Source organism: Sander vitreus, chromosome 15 (genome assembly GCF_031162955.1).
Source record: "Sander vitreus isolate 19-12246 chromosome 15, sanVit1, whole genome shotgun sequence".
Lineage (NCBI taxonomy): Eukaryota > Metazoa > Chordata > Actinopteri > Perciformes > Percidae > Sander > Sander vitreus.
The window spans coordinates 16,342,132-16,358,596 of record NC_135869.1 but is presented as its reverse complement, the minus strand read 5'-3'; the positions used below and the strand labels follow the sequence as shown (position 1 = coordinate 16,358,596).

Sequence of the window (16,465 nt, the reverse complement as noted above, 5' to 3'; positions counted from 1 at the left end):
TGCTGCCAACAAGCAACCAGCAATTAGTCAGTGCAGACTCTGACCTATGTTTGATACCTACTTCAGGCTGGCACTTTTCGTGATGTTTTTTTCGACATACATTACTATGACTTTTTTGACATACTATACACTTTGAGTTTTTAATGGCTTTTTTCGACATATTATACTATGACTTTTTTTAGCACTTTTTTTGACATACTATACTATGACTTTTTGTCACTTTTTTTCGACACACTATACTATGACTTTGTTATCACTTTTTTTCGACAAATATATACTATGACTTTTTTATATACTATACTATGATTTTTTTTTTTACATTCTATACTATGACTTTTTCTGACATACTATACTATGACTTTTTATCACTTTTTTTGACGTACTGTACTATGACTTTGTTTTCACTTTTTTCGACATACTACGTATACTATGACGTTTTTCGCCATACCATACTATGACTTTGTAATGTTTTTTTTCGACATAGTATGTTATTACTGTTTTCAACATAAATGCTTTCGTGGAACACTGGTGCAGTGGTTCCCAATGCTGCCAACAGGCGAGAAGTCATTGGAGACTCTTACTCAGGTTCGATACCCAGTCCAAGCTGGCCCTTTGCCTGACGTTTTTTACGACATACAATACTATGACTTTTTTCGACGTTCTACACTTTGACTTTTTAATGGGTTTTTTCAACATATTATACTACGACTTTTTTGACGTACTATACTTTGACTTTTTTTATACTGTACTCTGAATTTTTTCAACATACTGTACTATGAATTTTTTCAACATAAATACTATGACTTTTTTATCACTTTTTTCGACATACTATACTTTGACTTTTTAATGGCTTTTTTCTACATATTATACTATGATTTTTTTATACTATACTATGACTTTTTTTTTTACATACTATTCAATGACTTTATCACTTTTTTCGACATACTACACTATGACTTTTTTGAATAAATAAATACTAAATAAATACTTTAATTTACGCTTTTCTGCATGTGATGATAGTTTAGAACCAATAGTTTAATGAGCATGCACACAGCTTCCACCTGACAATATTCCTGTAATTCCTAGTTATGAATGAGGTGAGTAATTTGTGTGTGTAATGCTGAGCCACTAACAGCATTTGCCAAGGAAAGCTAATGTAATTAGTAGATAGAGGGCAGTAAGTACAGTACAGTAAGTAGCAGATATTATCTTTAACAACAATAATAACTCATTATTAAATCTGTAGCACATATCTTTTCGACTATAACTTGTCTGTTAGTGTCTCTTTTTCATGGCAATATTGTGCAACAGGTGGACTACAGTAGCTTTTACGATGTATTGTTTACACTCATATATTGTATTTGTTGGACAATGTCAGTCTGACAGTCACAGCTGCTGGCTATACCATTGTTATTAATGCTAACCTTGGGGGGAGTGGTGTGTTATGGTTACTTCTGTCCTGTAATTATGTTTCTCCTTCCCCTTGTTTGTGGTGACAGATGATGCCGGCAGTGGAAAAGTCGGTGAAGGAAACCTCCTGTTGGAAAATTAGGAATGATGGCAGTGACAGGGAGACAGTCCCAGACATGAAACCACAGAGGTATCTACCTGTCTAGATGCTGAACAGCTGTCTTCAGATAGAGCTTGCACACTGCAAAACAAAGGTCTACAAGTTACTAACAATGTCTAAAAAACTTTTTTTTTAAAGTTACAGTTAACAGCTTAAAGGCAGGGGTTGGTAATGTTGAAAAGCTGGCAAGATTTGAAAGTAGCATCTTCTCGACCAACACAGATGTGCACGAGCAGAGCAGAGTGGACAAAGGACCGCAATTTCACTCACCGGTGAGAAAACACCTAATATTACCGAATGTTTAAAACAAATATGACTATTGTTAGCAATGCAGCGAAGACGCACATTGAGTTCAGGCTCGTACACGGGAGGGGTAGAGTATACGCAGTGGGGCAAGGAGGCATTTCATTGGTTCTTTCCAAGCAGTGATTGGTGGGCTTTTTTACCGGATTAGAGCAGCTACAGATGACAGATCTTTTTCATTTCTTTTTCAGAGCCCATAAGTTATGTTGGTGTTGGGGTGTAAAGATCATTTCAAACAAAAAAGTATTTATTGGAAATAGTTACCAACCCTGCCTTTAATTTATTTACATGGCAAGAATAGATGGAACCAATTACCTTGATGATGTGTCTCAGTAAGGTACCAGGGCTTTGGCACTAGAACACCTACATGGCATGCAGCCATGTTAGTGTTACTAATTTCCCCTGTGCTTTTCAGTGTACAATGTCAAAATTATTGCTGTACAAATGGTCAATTTTTTCATCTGTATTAATTAAGTTTTTAAGTGTGTTGACATGTACAATTCTTGCAGTGTGCTGGTTTCTTGCTCTGTTCTCTATTCTCCTCTCTCCAATTTTTCAGGTGAGTGCCTGATCATCTCACTGATCCACAGCACAACTACACACAAAGCTTTGTTTATTTAACAATAGGGCTCAGCCAAGTGTGAACAGCTACAGAAGGGCTGCCTTAACAAAGCATGACAGTGATAGACATACTGACTTAACTGACATTTTACAGCGCTGCAGCAACTCCCCATTTACAAATCCCCTGTCCCCTAAAACTCCAGTCAAGTTATCATAGATGTAGGAGAGACAGTCCTGGATTCTGCTGTGGATCAAAGAAAGCAGTATGCACAGACAGCAACTTGTAAACTAAATTAACCAAAAGGGTAATTTGATGTGAAATTCTTGCATACTTTCTCACGAGTCCACATAGTGCGTTGTGCATGCCGGTGCTTGTACATGTACTTGTTTATGTGTCAGAAAAAAACAGAGGCGTGTGTGAGTTGAGTTGTATATGTGTGTGTGTGTGTGTGTGTGTGTGTGTGTGTGTGTGTGTGTGTGCGCTGTCTGTGCATGTTTACGTGTGAGGCTACAGAAATAACAGAGGGCACGGTATAAAAATCTGGATTGTTTCTGAGGGATTATCCTTCACAATGCAGGGCTTTATCAGAAGGCCTGGACTACTGTAACAAGACACGCTCACCCTGGGTTCGCCCAGCCAAAAACTGAGACTTACGCCAGCAACGAATCACAGGGGGGGAAAGAAATTAAGAGAGTAAAGAAAAGAAACACAAGGGGGGAAACCATGGCGAAGGAGAGCAAAGAGCAGTGAGAGGGAGGAAGAGATGGCAGGGAAAGAAAAGAGGAGTGAGAGGGAAAGTGGGAGAGAAAACCGAGTAAGGAGTTTGAAATGTGCAGAGAAAGGAAGAACAAGTTTAACTGAAGGCCATGCTTCAAACAGAGAGGTTTGTTTTCTGACAGAGATCCGTCTCAGGAGATTGAGCTGGAAAACAGATTAATAGAGGCTGTCCAAGTTGCTCTCTGATATTGCACAACATGTGCCTCAGCACCATGTGAATAAAAACTGCAGTGCATTAGACTGTGCAGTGCTTTGACGTGGCTGTTGTAGCCTAATGTAAATGATGTAGCCTCATGAAGCCTTTATATTCAAACATTGATAGGCCCTCAGGCAGGAGTTTGCATCTGTTTACAGATATCTTTCTGATCTTTAATGTTTGGCTCTGTGGAGGAGAGGTGCTTTTGATTGGGTTGTTTTATTTGCTTCCTTTTATAAGACTTTCTCAGCAGGATCAGGTTTCTGTGCCCAGGCTGACCAAGCTCTGTAAAGGGGAGCTGTGGTTTTGGAAATGAGGGAGAGAGTTGGCTGCTTCGGAAGGGTCTTTAATATGTGTGTTCGAGGTGTAGGTGGGGTGTGGGTATGTAATTGTAATTGATGTAATTGTGTTAGGCCCTGTGTCTTCATATATTCACATATTCCCATGACACCTCTACTCCTAGTACTCATGAAGAATATTCTTTTAGATTTACTAATTCACTTTTATTAGCTTATCATTTCTTTTTGTATGTAAATGCCATAATGTAACCACATAGCATGATTAGATGTTTATGTATTACAGAACAGAACACATCAAGATTCCCTGGGTGAGCTGGGTGAAACCCAGTTCAGTGTGATTACTGTGTAGATATGTCTCTATGAGTTAGTAAGTATGCCAGTGTGTGTTGGTGTTGCTGTGCTTCCTGTGTTGGCAGAATGTAGATGTCCCTTTGTGATATCGAACCTGTGCCAGTGGGGGTTTTAGGCTTCATACTGAGCTGACTGGACAGGCCAAAATGTCTCTAACAGTGCTACCACGATTTGCCGTTCTCTAAATTCATTTCTCCTTTGGTCTTGCTGCACTCTGAATGAGGGATTATGCTCATTACCATTTTACTTGAAAGCCCTCATAGTGACTTGAAGATTTTCCTAGCCACGGTTCAATCATTTCTAAGGTTAGGGGTTCAGGGAAAATGCCATGTAATTGCCTGTGGTGTTGCTCTCTGCTTGAATAATATAATGTGGAAATGTATTATCTATAGAGAAAGTCTAAAATGCACACTGCCAAGGTATGAACATGATATTGTTTTCTTAAAAGGAATCACTCCTGGCCTGTATATGCTGTTTTGTTTAGGGTTGACTTTCTACCAGGTGTATTTAGCAACTGTCGTGGAGCTAAGCAAACTCAAGCCAAGCAGGATACTAAGCAGCCAGCCTTGTTTCAGAGCTACTCAGAATTCTCAGGGTGTTACTTTGCCTCAGCTTTGACTCCAGAACTCACACGCTCTGAATAGTGCACCAAGTTTTTGTTTTAAACTTGGCTTTATAATGGTGAAATGTACAAACTTTATGGGGGTTAATTTACCCCTGTCCTTCTTTTGTTCATAAAAAACATCTTACAAAACCAGAGCCAAAACTCTGCCTTTCAAGCTCTACTACCCTCATCTATCCACATGGACAGAGAATGAGGGATTGAGGGGGTGGCATTGAGACGGGAAGAGAGCTGTTTATCTCTCATCACCGCTCTTATGAGCGGAACAAGAAGGCAAGAGTTGAGATGGATGAGGAGAGGACTCGAAAGCAGCAAAATTCTAATTATTTACCCTAAAAGTCCTGTTAAGACTTGCTGGAATTTACTCCTTTCAGAACTAGGCGCGTAGTGTTTGTGGGGGTGTGGGCTGTTGGATATGCATGTTCAGAGCTTTGTGTGTGTTTTTTAGCCTGTCCTGCATCATCGCTACTCTCCTCTGTTTATGCAGGGGCTCTGTGGATATTGAAAGGGATGGTAGGATACACAAGCCTTCCACTGTCACTGTGGTACACTTCCACACAGCTTCCCACCAGGGGAGCTGAGCCAAGTCCATTTACTCTCTCATTCGTGCTTATTTGTGATGCTGTCATTTTTATTCAGTACGGGTCTCGCCAAGAAGTGATCATGGTTGGCTAGTCGCATCAAATTGGCTAATAAGTCAATCTGCTTGGCCTTAATTATATCTATTCCCACATCTAAGCCAATGTGATAATTATGTTTAAGGTGGAATCCTCAGAGAATGTTTTGGAGGCACTGCTTTTGCTCGTTACAATGGTGGACTACTGCAATGTAAGAGAGATAGGGAAGGGCAAAGGAGAGGCAAAGAGGGACCGAGAGGAAGAAGACGGAGTTGAAGAGATAGAGAGGGCCCCATATTGAGTAACACAGACGATGGTCTGTGTTTTCTCGGTGGACCAGAGAAGATGCAGTGTAAATGAAGCGTGCTGCAGAATGGCGGCTTCTGCTTTATCCTTGCAGTGTGTGTGCGTGTGTGTGCGTGTGTGTGTGTGTGTGTGTGTGTGTGTGTGTGTGTGTGTGTAAAAGGGAAATGACAGAGGCCTCTTTGAGTACTCAGTCACTCTTTTTTCTCCCTCTGTTCTCTCATTGTTAGAATATGTCAGGAGGACTGCTATCCTCTGTCCACCACCCATCTCCAAAGATAACAGGAGGATATACTCAACATAAACGTGAACATAGATATATGTATCCACCTGGTTAAAACATCCTGCCACAATACAGAATTCATACTGGGCTGCAGGATGTGCTCATCTAATTACTTATCTGTTTACTTTAAAAAAAATCTGGAATGAAATTAAAACCCTGTGGTGATTTGTGTCTTGTCTGAAGAGGGCAGTCTGTTCAATGTGAGTCTCTGACCCATAGGACGAGGGCCTCCCCTTGTGTTGGCCGTGCACAACTACATGACTTCCGTCATTTAATTTTCCTCATTCCTCAAACTTCCTCATTTTAGTTTCGTTCAGTCGCGAGCTCATGGAGTCTCTCCTTTCCTTCGACAAAATGACACTTCAACTTTTTCGAATTGGCATTGTGATTATGTTATTTTGTATAAGCAAAACACAACGTAAGTAAATGTGTATTCCACTTTTGTTATTTCTGTTTTTTAGGGTTATTCTTTACTTCTGTACAACTCTATTGTCTTACAGAATGCCCTCCCAAAAACATGTCCTGCAACGTTAACATGGCTGAGGGATTCAAGTTCTTATATCCGTGTCCTGAGGGAGGAGAGATTTCTGTGTATGATAATAAGGTATTTTGATTTACCTTTACACTCTGTAATAGTCCATAGAAAGACAAATAGGGAAGAGGAAAGAATAAAAAATGATGGTGAAAGTTTGACAATGAGGTTGTTTTATGTTGTGACTGCAGTCAATTTAAAGTACGCTTTTTATTATTTCCCCAACAGACTCTGATTGCTCATGCTGTACTTGGCACTCAGTTCTTTAGGTATTTGAATGAAGTGATGAGCATGGACAACCATTCACTCGTTACAAGAGACTGCAGAGACCTGCGAGTAGAATGCATATTTGTTAATGTGAGTCACCCTAAATTTTAATTTGTACTTATATGAATTAAACCAATAAATGTCATATAGTAAATGTGAAATATTTACTCTACATTCTCACAATTTAGACTTTGATTTTGCTTTTTAGGGAAAGAGCTTTATAGAAGAGATCTGCGTGGATTATAAAATGACTGGTAAGGCAATGAGTTGTACTGATTTACTATTGAATCTTATCTTACATTGCTGATAAAAAATGCATGCATATACATCATAAACATGATATATACAAATATTGTGTTTACCTTAAACAGAGAAAATGAAGAATCCCGATCCCGATGATTCACCAACACCACAGAACCTCAGCAGTGAGAAGTTTATTCTGAGTGACAGTTATTATAGTGCCTCACAACATATTTGTTAGCAATAGTATGAATTAATTTGCTGCAAAATAACCATTGACTGTAAATATTAACAGTCTATGAAAATAAGTCACAAATTCATATTTGATGATAACATTTTTGTATTTTGTCTGTCGTCCAGTCGGTGTATGTGTTGGTGGGATAGTGCTCATGATGGGGATGTTTTGTTGCGGTTACATTTATTGTAAAAAGTGAGTTCTATTCTATTTGCAATAACAATCAACTGTTAATGTCATTTACACATTTACTTGCATAGTCTTGTATTGATACAGACAGGTTTTTGTTTCTTGTGTCAGGCAGCAGTATGGTGCACCTGCAGTTTCGGGCTTTTTAAAATACCTTAAGATTTGCCCTTGTCTCAGAGAGGGGATTTCCCAGGCAGAGAGGGGAGAGACAGAAGAAACTAGGTCAGTCTTACTTTTCACATATGTTTCAGCTGGCGCTGATGCACACATAAATACACTTCTGTCATTTAGTTTTAATAAGTAAATCCTCTTCAATGTATAGCCACATTAATGAAAGGTTGGTCAATGGTAAAATAATCTTGCATGCCAGAAAAACTCTAAAGAAAAGGTGAATTTGAAACAGGTAAACTTACTTACTTGCTGAATGTAACTTCATGTTTGAATGTCCTTTTAAGAAACCCTGGAGGACGTGAAGTCCAAAAGGTCACAGCTGATGATTTGGACACAACACAATCCAACATTGTTAACAGGTGAGCTAACATTCAGAAGCTACTCTAAGCACAGATCGGAGAAGGTGAATACATCTTCCATCTTTTCTTTGTCATTATAGGCTAAGTGAAATATCTGCAACTTATCCACGTGGAAGGGGTGAAAATGATATCAAGCAAGATGACAAACTTGGAAGTGTGCAGAGGTTAGACTTCACGTTAACAGAACATCTTCATAATCTCTGACCTCGTGTTGGCCTGTTTGTCAAAACTGTCAAAGTGTTTTTTAAATAGCAATCGGAAGTCTAGACTGTAATCTGCTAAAAGCCGTCTTTGTCTCCATAGTATTGATCCCAAGGCTGATGGCAAGACTCCTCAATCCTTTAGTCTGGACCGCAACTTAAGCAATGAGGGACTGAAGCCCAATAAAACATGAGGATGAGAATTGTAAACTTTTCTTGTGTCTGTGGGCTATTTTCCTTTGAGGAATTAGGTGAAGTGTCCCTTTAACTGGGCAGGTAGTGAATAGGATTTCTCAGAAGAGATTCAGTGCCATTCTTATCTAGTATTTGTTTTGCAGCGGAGACATAAGTGCTCCTGACAAAACCTCTAATCATCAAGCCATGAACAGGTAAGCTTTTGTCGTTGGATGGCTTGTCTGTGTTTATTACAGTATTATTATATTGTTGTTTTTTTATTCAGTCAACACTCGTATTTAACAAGTATTTTATTTGTCTGCCTCAGGAGCTTGAGAGATGATCCAGGAGGAGTGGTTGAAAACAAAGAAAAATACATGTTTGTTTGGTAATCTGTAGTCTAACAATTTAAATCATACTGTAAATGTTAAATGTTTGCATTACATTTATGTTTTTTTAAGAGTTGTTGGAGTATGTGAGGTGAGAATATGTCCTATTGAAGATGTATGTATGTATGTGTATGTATGTGTGTGTATGTATGTATGTATGTATGTATGTATGTGTACGTATGTAAGTATGTGTATGTATGTATGTATGTATGTATAGCCTGTAATTATTTTACAGCAACCCACAAGTTACACAATGTTAGCTTCTGTTTAAGATGTTTGCAAAATGATAAAAAAAGGTGGGAAAAGAAATCCACAGTGATAAAACATGATAAGAGCTAGAAAGAGGAACTATAAATGTGCAGGTGAGATGAAAATAAGCAGCACAGATTTGTAAAAACAAAATATAGAGCTATTTAAACAACATGCCAACACACCCTTACCCAAACTCAAAAAGATGCCAGAAGTAAGGACTACAGTTTCATATAGCTGGCAGATAAAACTATTCATTTCTAAATATTCAAGTGTAAGCAAAACCAAGTTGCCATTCTGGTAAGTCAATCAGATGAAAAATTCAGTCATAAACAACTATATTGTATATGACAATGGCAGTAAAAAAAAACAATAACATAATGACCTGAAGCACTCACCCTGAGGTTTTTCTATGCCCAACTGATAACAGCTGTGAATTCTTCTCCAGGATCAGAGAAATGCACAATGGATGGACTCCTAATGATCGTGGTCCTGAAGATCATGGGAATGAAGGGCAACTGCTGCTGTTGAATGAGGGGTGAGACTGCCGCTTGCTCTCTGTCACTCTGCAGTCATAACTGAGCCCAAAGAGAAATCTCTTTCCAATTTCCATTCTCCTTGTTTCATTTTGCCTATCGGTGCTGTTTGGACAGCTGTCAGGAGTAACTTTATGAACTGCTCCCACCACCCCCCACCTCAATCCCAAATCTGAAGGGCCAATCTGAACTTGAACAACTTGTCTGATGTCTGCTGCTTGGAAAGTGAGCATTAACCAAGCTTTGCTGTTTCTGTGCAGAGGCTCATGTCTCTATTCCTTGTTGTTTCTGTCTCCAGAGCTGCCATCCAACATTTTGACATGACAGGTGAAGCCGTAGCTTTGGTGAACAGGCGCGGTTTTAACCCAGACCAGGTCAGCAGGTGCGCTGCACCAGTAAGTAGAAAGCTTTCTATTTATGCTTTATTATATATTTATTTTGCAATGCTCTTTTTATTTTGTTTTTGTTTGATTTGGCAATTGCATTGTTTTCTGCAGGACATTGACGTGGAGTCAACGCCCAACATGAAGAATTATACATAAATATAATAATAATAATAATAATAATAATAATAATAATAATAATAATAACAGTCTATGTTATATATACAATATAAAGTATTTTCACAGGCTATGTGGTACATTTACTGGCAGCTCCTTTAGGATCAAGTTGTTTAATAATTTTCATCACATGATGCTTTGCACTCTCTCTCACAATGTTAGAAGATATATTCTCTACAAGCCCTATGTGCTGTTATTACAAACATTTTAAATCATTTTGATGACATACTTTTTTTTCACAGAAAAATGAGACAATCCAGGTGTTGTCTATGCGTCACTTCAAGTCTATTCATTGATATATGCTCAGTCAATCAGATAACATATTCATTTGGGTAATTGCATTTAGATTAAACAAACATTAGTTATTACAAAACAAAATGCCTGGGTGGTTTGTTACTGAGAATATTAAGTGCATGGCTTGACAAAAGGAGGGGTGGACTGAAAACATGTCAGAAAAGGTACCACATACACAGCTTTGAGACAACTTCATATAAATGTACTTATACTAACAAGTATATTGTATTATATAAATACATATGTATCAACTAAACATATATATCAAATATTTTATATTATATCTCATTAGAATTTTATATTAGATAATGCATAACATAAATGCAACAAATGATACCGTATGTTTTTTTCTATTGGAGTTGTAAGCTCTTAATTATCCAATCAGTTAAGTAAGCCTGCCTTTGCTTCATCATCGCTGCATAATCAACGAGCAACATGTGCATTTTTATCACCATTTACATTTGCAAATTCAAAGAACTTATAATTCAGTATTTTTCTTTTTTCTGCTTTTAAGTACTCAGTTGCATTGGTTTGAAATTGATCAAATTAAATATAAATAATATTAAATACAATAAGTATATTGAAAATTATGAATTCTTGTAATGAGTTTTAAATAAATTGTTACTTCCACCCTGGTTTTCACTGCCTGGTAATTTTTATTATTATCATATTTAACTATTGAAGGCAACGCTGCACCTGAAGTATCAACTTTATACCACAAGGGGGCAGTACATATTCACGAGTCCTAACACTGAGGTACATAAGCAACATAATTGCACCGCTTCTAACTTTTGTTGAGTGATGCAAACACAATAAATGCATCTTTATTCGGATTGATTTCTGTATTTTCTAGCATAGCACTCTGACTCTGACACTGACTTATTAATAAACGAAGGAAACAATAAGTACCTTACATCACCTTCTGATCATAACATTATACAGAATGTTACAGTACTTAAAAGATGTGTTGCCCTCGTAGCTTGATGCATGGTAGTAATTACACACAAACACACAGGGGTACAGGCTGAATTATCTTTTCTCTATCTCTTGGGATCTGCTGAGAGTTGCTGTTAGTCAATGTCTGATTCTATTTTAAGCTTCCCAAAATGTGCAATGACCTATAAAAAGCCCCCTTTTTTACCTCACAGATGGACTGAGTACTAAGAGGAGAGTGTATCAGGGGTTAGAGGCTTTGTTGCTCATGTTTGGTATGTCAGTGTGTGAAAGTGTTACTGGACTATCAGTGAAAAGAGGGTGACTGAATGGTCAAGGTCTCAGAGCTTCCCCTCTCAGGGAGTTTCACTGAGGGGACATGAGCGGCGAGGCAGGGGCTGGGCAGATGGGTGGATGGGTAGGGGGTGAGTCATCACATGCCATCATACATGTACAGTGTACAGTATGACATGGGGGAAAACAATTAACATGGGCAGGGCTGTAATTATGGATGAATCCTCCATGCTCTGATGGACATAATAATTATATATCGGCTAATTAGTTACCAATCACACTCCACTGTGAATGGTATTATGAGCAGTCAAGAAACAAAACTCACTGATCACACAGTATCAGGGATAAGAAGGCTTAAGGGAAGCTAGAGGGGCTGCAATAACCCAGACACTTAGTTGTGTTATCCCTAACTGATCTCTAGTTCATCACAATGTTTATGCTTACTTAGGAGTGTAGTAAAGGTCGCCAACAGTTATGTGCTGCTGTGGCTTAACAGACAGCTGCAAGCAAACAGTGCTGCATTCAAAAATCAGTAAGATGTACTCACACGGCAGTTATTAAAAGATTACATCGGGGATATCACCACACCGTATGATTAATTAACCTTGACTGATGCTTTGTAAAAACAAATCCAGCTGAGCAATTATGCCCACAGGTCTGCATGTACATACAGATACACATGAGGTGGTTCAAAGCATCACTGTAGCTGGTCCCGGTAATACTGACTCAGAGTTACTGTAGTGAAACAAAGCCTTGTTACCTCCAGATTAGTATGGGACCAGTCCTTTCATCCTCCCCGGGGCATAAAGCTCTTACTAGTCCCCATCCAAACACTTCGAGTGTTGGGTTTTGTCTCCTAAACCGACAGCTTGCTTTTTGCATGTCTTTGATAACTTTGTGTAATATGCTTCGGACACAAACCAGTATTTGACAGAATTATCATTCAAACCAACCGGTCAAATCTGCATATGCATACAGTGTGTGGATCAAAGGGGAGCTGAATCAGGAAGGGGCTGAGTTGCTTGGCTTCAGTCCCCTGCTTCCTATGGTATACAGATGAGCAGCACAATGCTGTAGTAACCTGCAGGACTGCCCATGAATAAAACATAAACACTGTATTAGTGCTTAAAGATGTCTTTTCATTTCCAGTTTGAATCAGGTAGGTATATTGTTATATATAGGCATAGTTTATATGCCTATGGAACACACAGAGAAAGACTTTTTAATAATTTCTGTTTGCTGTTATGCTTTTATCACACTGGCATATGCATAAGCACACAAACAAAAATGCTGCACATAAGTGTACAACCACACACGCACACACAACAATTGAGCCCCTTTAAGACATTCCCATAGAAACCCGAAGCATGAACATTGTATAATTTCAATCGTTTTTTATTAATATGTGCTGATACAATGTCGCTTCGACCTGCGATGATGCAAACACTCACAGAAAATCATCCCGTTGGGCCCAGACAGCTGTCAAAGCATGATTGTGTGAAATAAAATTTAAAAAGAACAAATTAACATTATTCCTCAAAGAAAATAGAAACAGTATCAAGGTGATATATTAACCTCAGTTTACAACTGTCTCAGTGGTACATCATAAATAATTTATTTCATAGAAAAATCACAGAAAGCTCTGGAAATGTACAGTACCCATTGTTTCTACCAATGCCTACAGCCTGTTATGTAAAACCACTAGCACCCAATCATTTCTTCCCATAAAGTTAAGCATTTCAGGGATGTCCAATACTGACCAGGTTCTACTGTACTGAGCCGATTAATGCAGCCCTTGGCTGATACTCAGAATATCCCATTCACACCTGCTATAGCCAGCTATTCTACCTTTGATGATGGACACAGATCATCTTGGGCAGCATTTTCTAGCCTGTGCCATGGACGATAAAGGGATGGAGATGCCTAGTCATGGACAGATACATGCAGGCACAGTTCAGCTCCTCCCCACTCTCATAGACAGCACACCCAATGGAGGAAAAGAAATAGAAAAAAACATGCCTACAGATTCATGTATGTGTATGTGTATAGACGTTAACAAGTATACAGCAGATACATGTCCGTCTCCACTTCAGTGTATAAAACTATCTAACCTGACTAAAGATGTGTATTGTATAAATGTATGTGTCAAAAGATATGTTTGTTTTGGACCTTCCTCCATGTAGAAAATGCCTCACAGGTTTGGAGAAGCCCATCCTACACAAAAGCTCCTCTGATGTTGGTCCCACCCTGTGCATCAAAGATGGCCTGAATTGCTGGCACAGCTTCATGGACAGATATTCAACACAAAAGAGAAACAGCACAATCCTCATCACCCCTAAATATTCTTAAAACTACTCTATGAGTACTGTATTCAGTAGTCACGTGGACACGTAACAAGAGACCAATAACAAAATAGTACTACTTTATCATTGTTTACATTTGCTTTTTATAAATCTGTATAGGAAAATCCATCGCATTTGTTAGCACTCAAAAAATCTCGCTTTAATCGGCTGATGCGGCAGTGGATTCATTTTCACATTTTTTTTTAAGGAAGCATCAATTAGACCAAACAACAATCACATCATCTTTCTTCCTCTACAGGCAGATTTGTTTTATTCAATGAACAAACTTGAGATCTGACATGCCAGCTTGACCAATTTAAACAATAAAGTGATAACCTGTGGACTGCTAACCACCAACAGAAAGCAGTCTGAAACAAAGTAGCACATGTATCTCCTTGTCTCCAGATCCAGCCCTGCACAGCCTCACTGCAAACTCCCCTCACCTGCCATCCTCTCTCTCTATAGCTATGAATTTGTGACATCTGTGACATCTCTGCTGATGTTGTCACCGCTCTGTCCCCTCTTGGGCCAGTCTTTACCGACATAATGACTTCCTGCTGCTGTTGAACTCACACACGAGTACCTCCCTCCCATCCGCCTTACTGGTCTGATATGGGCAACACAAGTCAGTGGTTGGAAAAAAAAAAGGGTATGTGTGTGAAAGGGTCAACGGACTGTAGGTCTACTGGGACCTCCGCTGTCTAATGACAGACTGAACAATGCCACAGCTCACTCTCCACTAACACTAAGCTGCAGGGGTGAGACAGCACTGTGTCAAAGGTTGGGCGTCCCACCTTTTAAACAACTTCCCACCTATCCACTGGAGCACATGCATGCCAGGCTTGCTAGTATAAAAACGGGAATTTTGTTAAGCATTTGCCAACAGAGACAGAAAAAGAGAGTAGAAGAGAGCGAGGGCGAGTTGTAAATTAGTACCCACTGTGTTATTACAGTAATCACAGGTTTGGAGGGCTCTGAATGGTGGAGAAACTCCTATGTGTGAGCCTCTGTCCAACAGCATGGGCTGTGGGTTTTCTACTGTATAATCATTATCATTTACAACAGTACAGCACTCCTCTGTTTATTGAGATATTAATCTGGGATAAACAAAGCTTTTGACAAAACAAATTAACACTCTCAAAAAAGTGCTGCACTAATGACGTCCATTGAGATTGATATTAAAATGTGGATGAGATGGGGGGAAAGGGAGGAAAAGAAAAGGAGGTAGGAGGTGCTGGAAAAGAGAGAAGCAGGCCCAAGGTGACGCACATTCCTCCTCTCACGGGGAGTGCCTATTTAAACAGTGTTTCTCCCCTGGGGCGGGTCCCAGCTGAGCAGTAGAGATCAGCATCAGCACATTATGTCAAATACAATGAGTGAGGGATGGAGTTAATGATGATGGTGATGAGAGTGATGGGGGATAAAGATGATGATGGCCGCCTTGTGTTTCCCATTAACACGTCCACCCTGGAGTGAACTGTTTTATCTTCAGACATGCTTGTTAAAATACATTCAGTTGTCCAGTTGACCAGTGAGCGCGGCCTCAGTACGGTGCCCCGCCACCGAGCCGTGAGATCCGTGCTTCACATTGTCCAGCACCGCAGCAGAGCAGAATACATGTGCATATTGTCTTTTCATTTGTAAACACAGACAGCTCCCAGGTTCAGCTGCAAATCCAAATCATGTACCATCAAAGCAATATTGCACGTGTTCCCCCTATGGCTCAAGTGATGATACTAGTGCCTTCTTTCTGAGCCTCATCGCGCTCTGCGGCCCATACAATGTTACTTACACCAGTGATTTGAATAACAAGAATGGTGCCAAATCCTTGTAATCCCTCTCCGTTATCTGTCTTTAACCCTCTCTCTCTTTCAGCTCCAGAAGCCACAGCTAAAAGCTGTCCATTGGGTTCTCTTAGAAGTGGGACAGTCAGGCTCTATAGCCAAATGTCACACTGCAGTGGATCTATTTTCTGCTCACGTTCTGTCCACATATTGCACTCGTTCGCTTGGCGCAGGTTTACGAGGGAGACAGTCAAAAAAATAAAAAATATAAAATAACAATGACATGAATAAATCAATGTGAATAAATATTCCAAAAACATACATAAAAACTGATAAACCATAACAAATACCTATAAATACGGCGTAGAAGAAGGCAAACTCTCAGGTTTTTTTTTAAAGGTCAGACAGATTTCAGCTGGATGAAAGGAGCCTCATGACCAGCTCTCTCTTGACAGCTAATTTCTCAAATGTATCGCTTGCATAAGGTGGCATATTGGAAACATGTTCCTCCCAAACAGTCAACCCTGTATGTCATTTTTGTAGTATATATGGTTATCTCGCCTCTCCCCAGGCGGTCTGAATTTTCCTGTCCTCCTTGTACCTGAACACCACGGCAAGAGCAACTTCCACTTGAGGCGGAGAAGTAATGGCAGCTCTCTGAGATGAGTATCTCTCTTGTCAGCTGTGCATTCAAGAAGAAAAGAAATAGCCTTTCAAATGTGTGCGCACAAAAAAGTCTGGTACACGGCACACACACACACACACACACACACACACACACACACACACACACACACACTTACACACTTACACACTTGACAGAGAACACACACA

At 39.4% G+C, this 16,465-nt stretch overlaps 1 protein-coding gene across 4 annotated transcripts; it reads left to right on the top strand.

The window, feature by feature from the left end:
• Window positions 1-1,516: 1,516 nt before the first annotated feature.
• LOC144530340 (uncharacterized) lies at window positions 1,517-10,567 on the top strand. Of its 4 annotated transcripts, XM_078269862.1 has the most exons (16): window positions 1,517-1,600; window positions 1,709-1,842; window positions 2,383-2,432; window positions 6,384-6,487; window positions 6,644-6,772; window positions 6,891-6,936; window positions 7,054-7,107; window positions 7,283-7,352; window positions 7,458-7,568; window positions 7,802-7,876; window positions 7,957-8,040; window positions 8,415-8,465; window positions 8,579-8,638; window positions 9,337-9,426; window positions 9,723-9,819; window positions 9,922-10,567. In XM_078269862.1, exons 2-16 carry the CDS (start codon window positions 1,742-1,744, stop codon window positions 9,964-9,966), a joined length of 1,167 nt encoding a protein of 388 aa, XP_078125988.1. In that variant the 5' UTR covers window positions 1,517-1,600; window positions 1,709-1,741; the 3' UTR covers window positions 9,967-10,567. The 4 variants fall into 4 exon arrangements, with proteins under 4 accessions (XP_078125988.1, XP_078125989.1, XP_078125991.1 ...); XM_078269863.1 differs by having other exon boundaries at window positions 1,548-1,842; window positions 8,579-8,629; XM_078269865.1 differs by lacking the exon at window positions 2,383-2,432 and having other exon boundaries at window positions 1,550-1,842.
• The last annotated feature ends 5,898 nt before the right edge of the window (window positions 10,568-16,465 follow it).

Coding starts and splice junctions, on each gene's coding strand:
- LOC144530340 (XM_078269862.1), top strand. CDS start 1,742: ATGTTGAAAAGCTGGCAAGATTTGAAAGTAGCATCTTCTCGACCAACA. Junction 6,773..6,890: donor TAGAATGCATATTTGTTAAT/GTGAGTCACCCT, acceptor TTTGCTTTTTAG/GGAAAGAGCTTTATAGAAGA. Junction 8,466..8,578: donor AATCATCAAGCCATGAACAG/GTAAGCTTTTGT, acceptor TGTCTGCCTCAG/GAGCTTGAGAGATGATCCAG.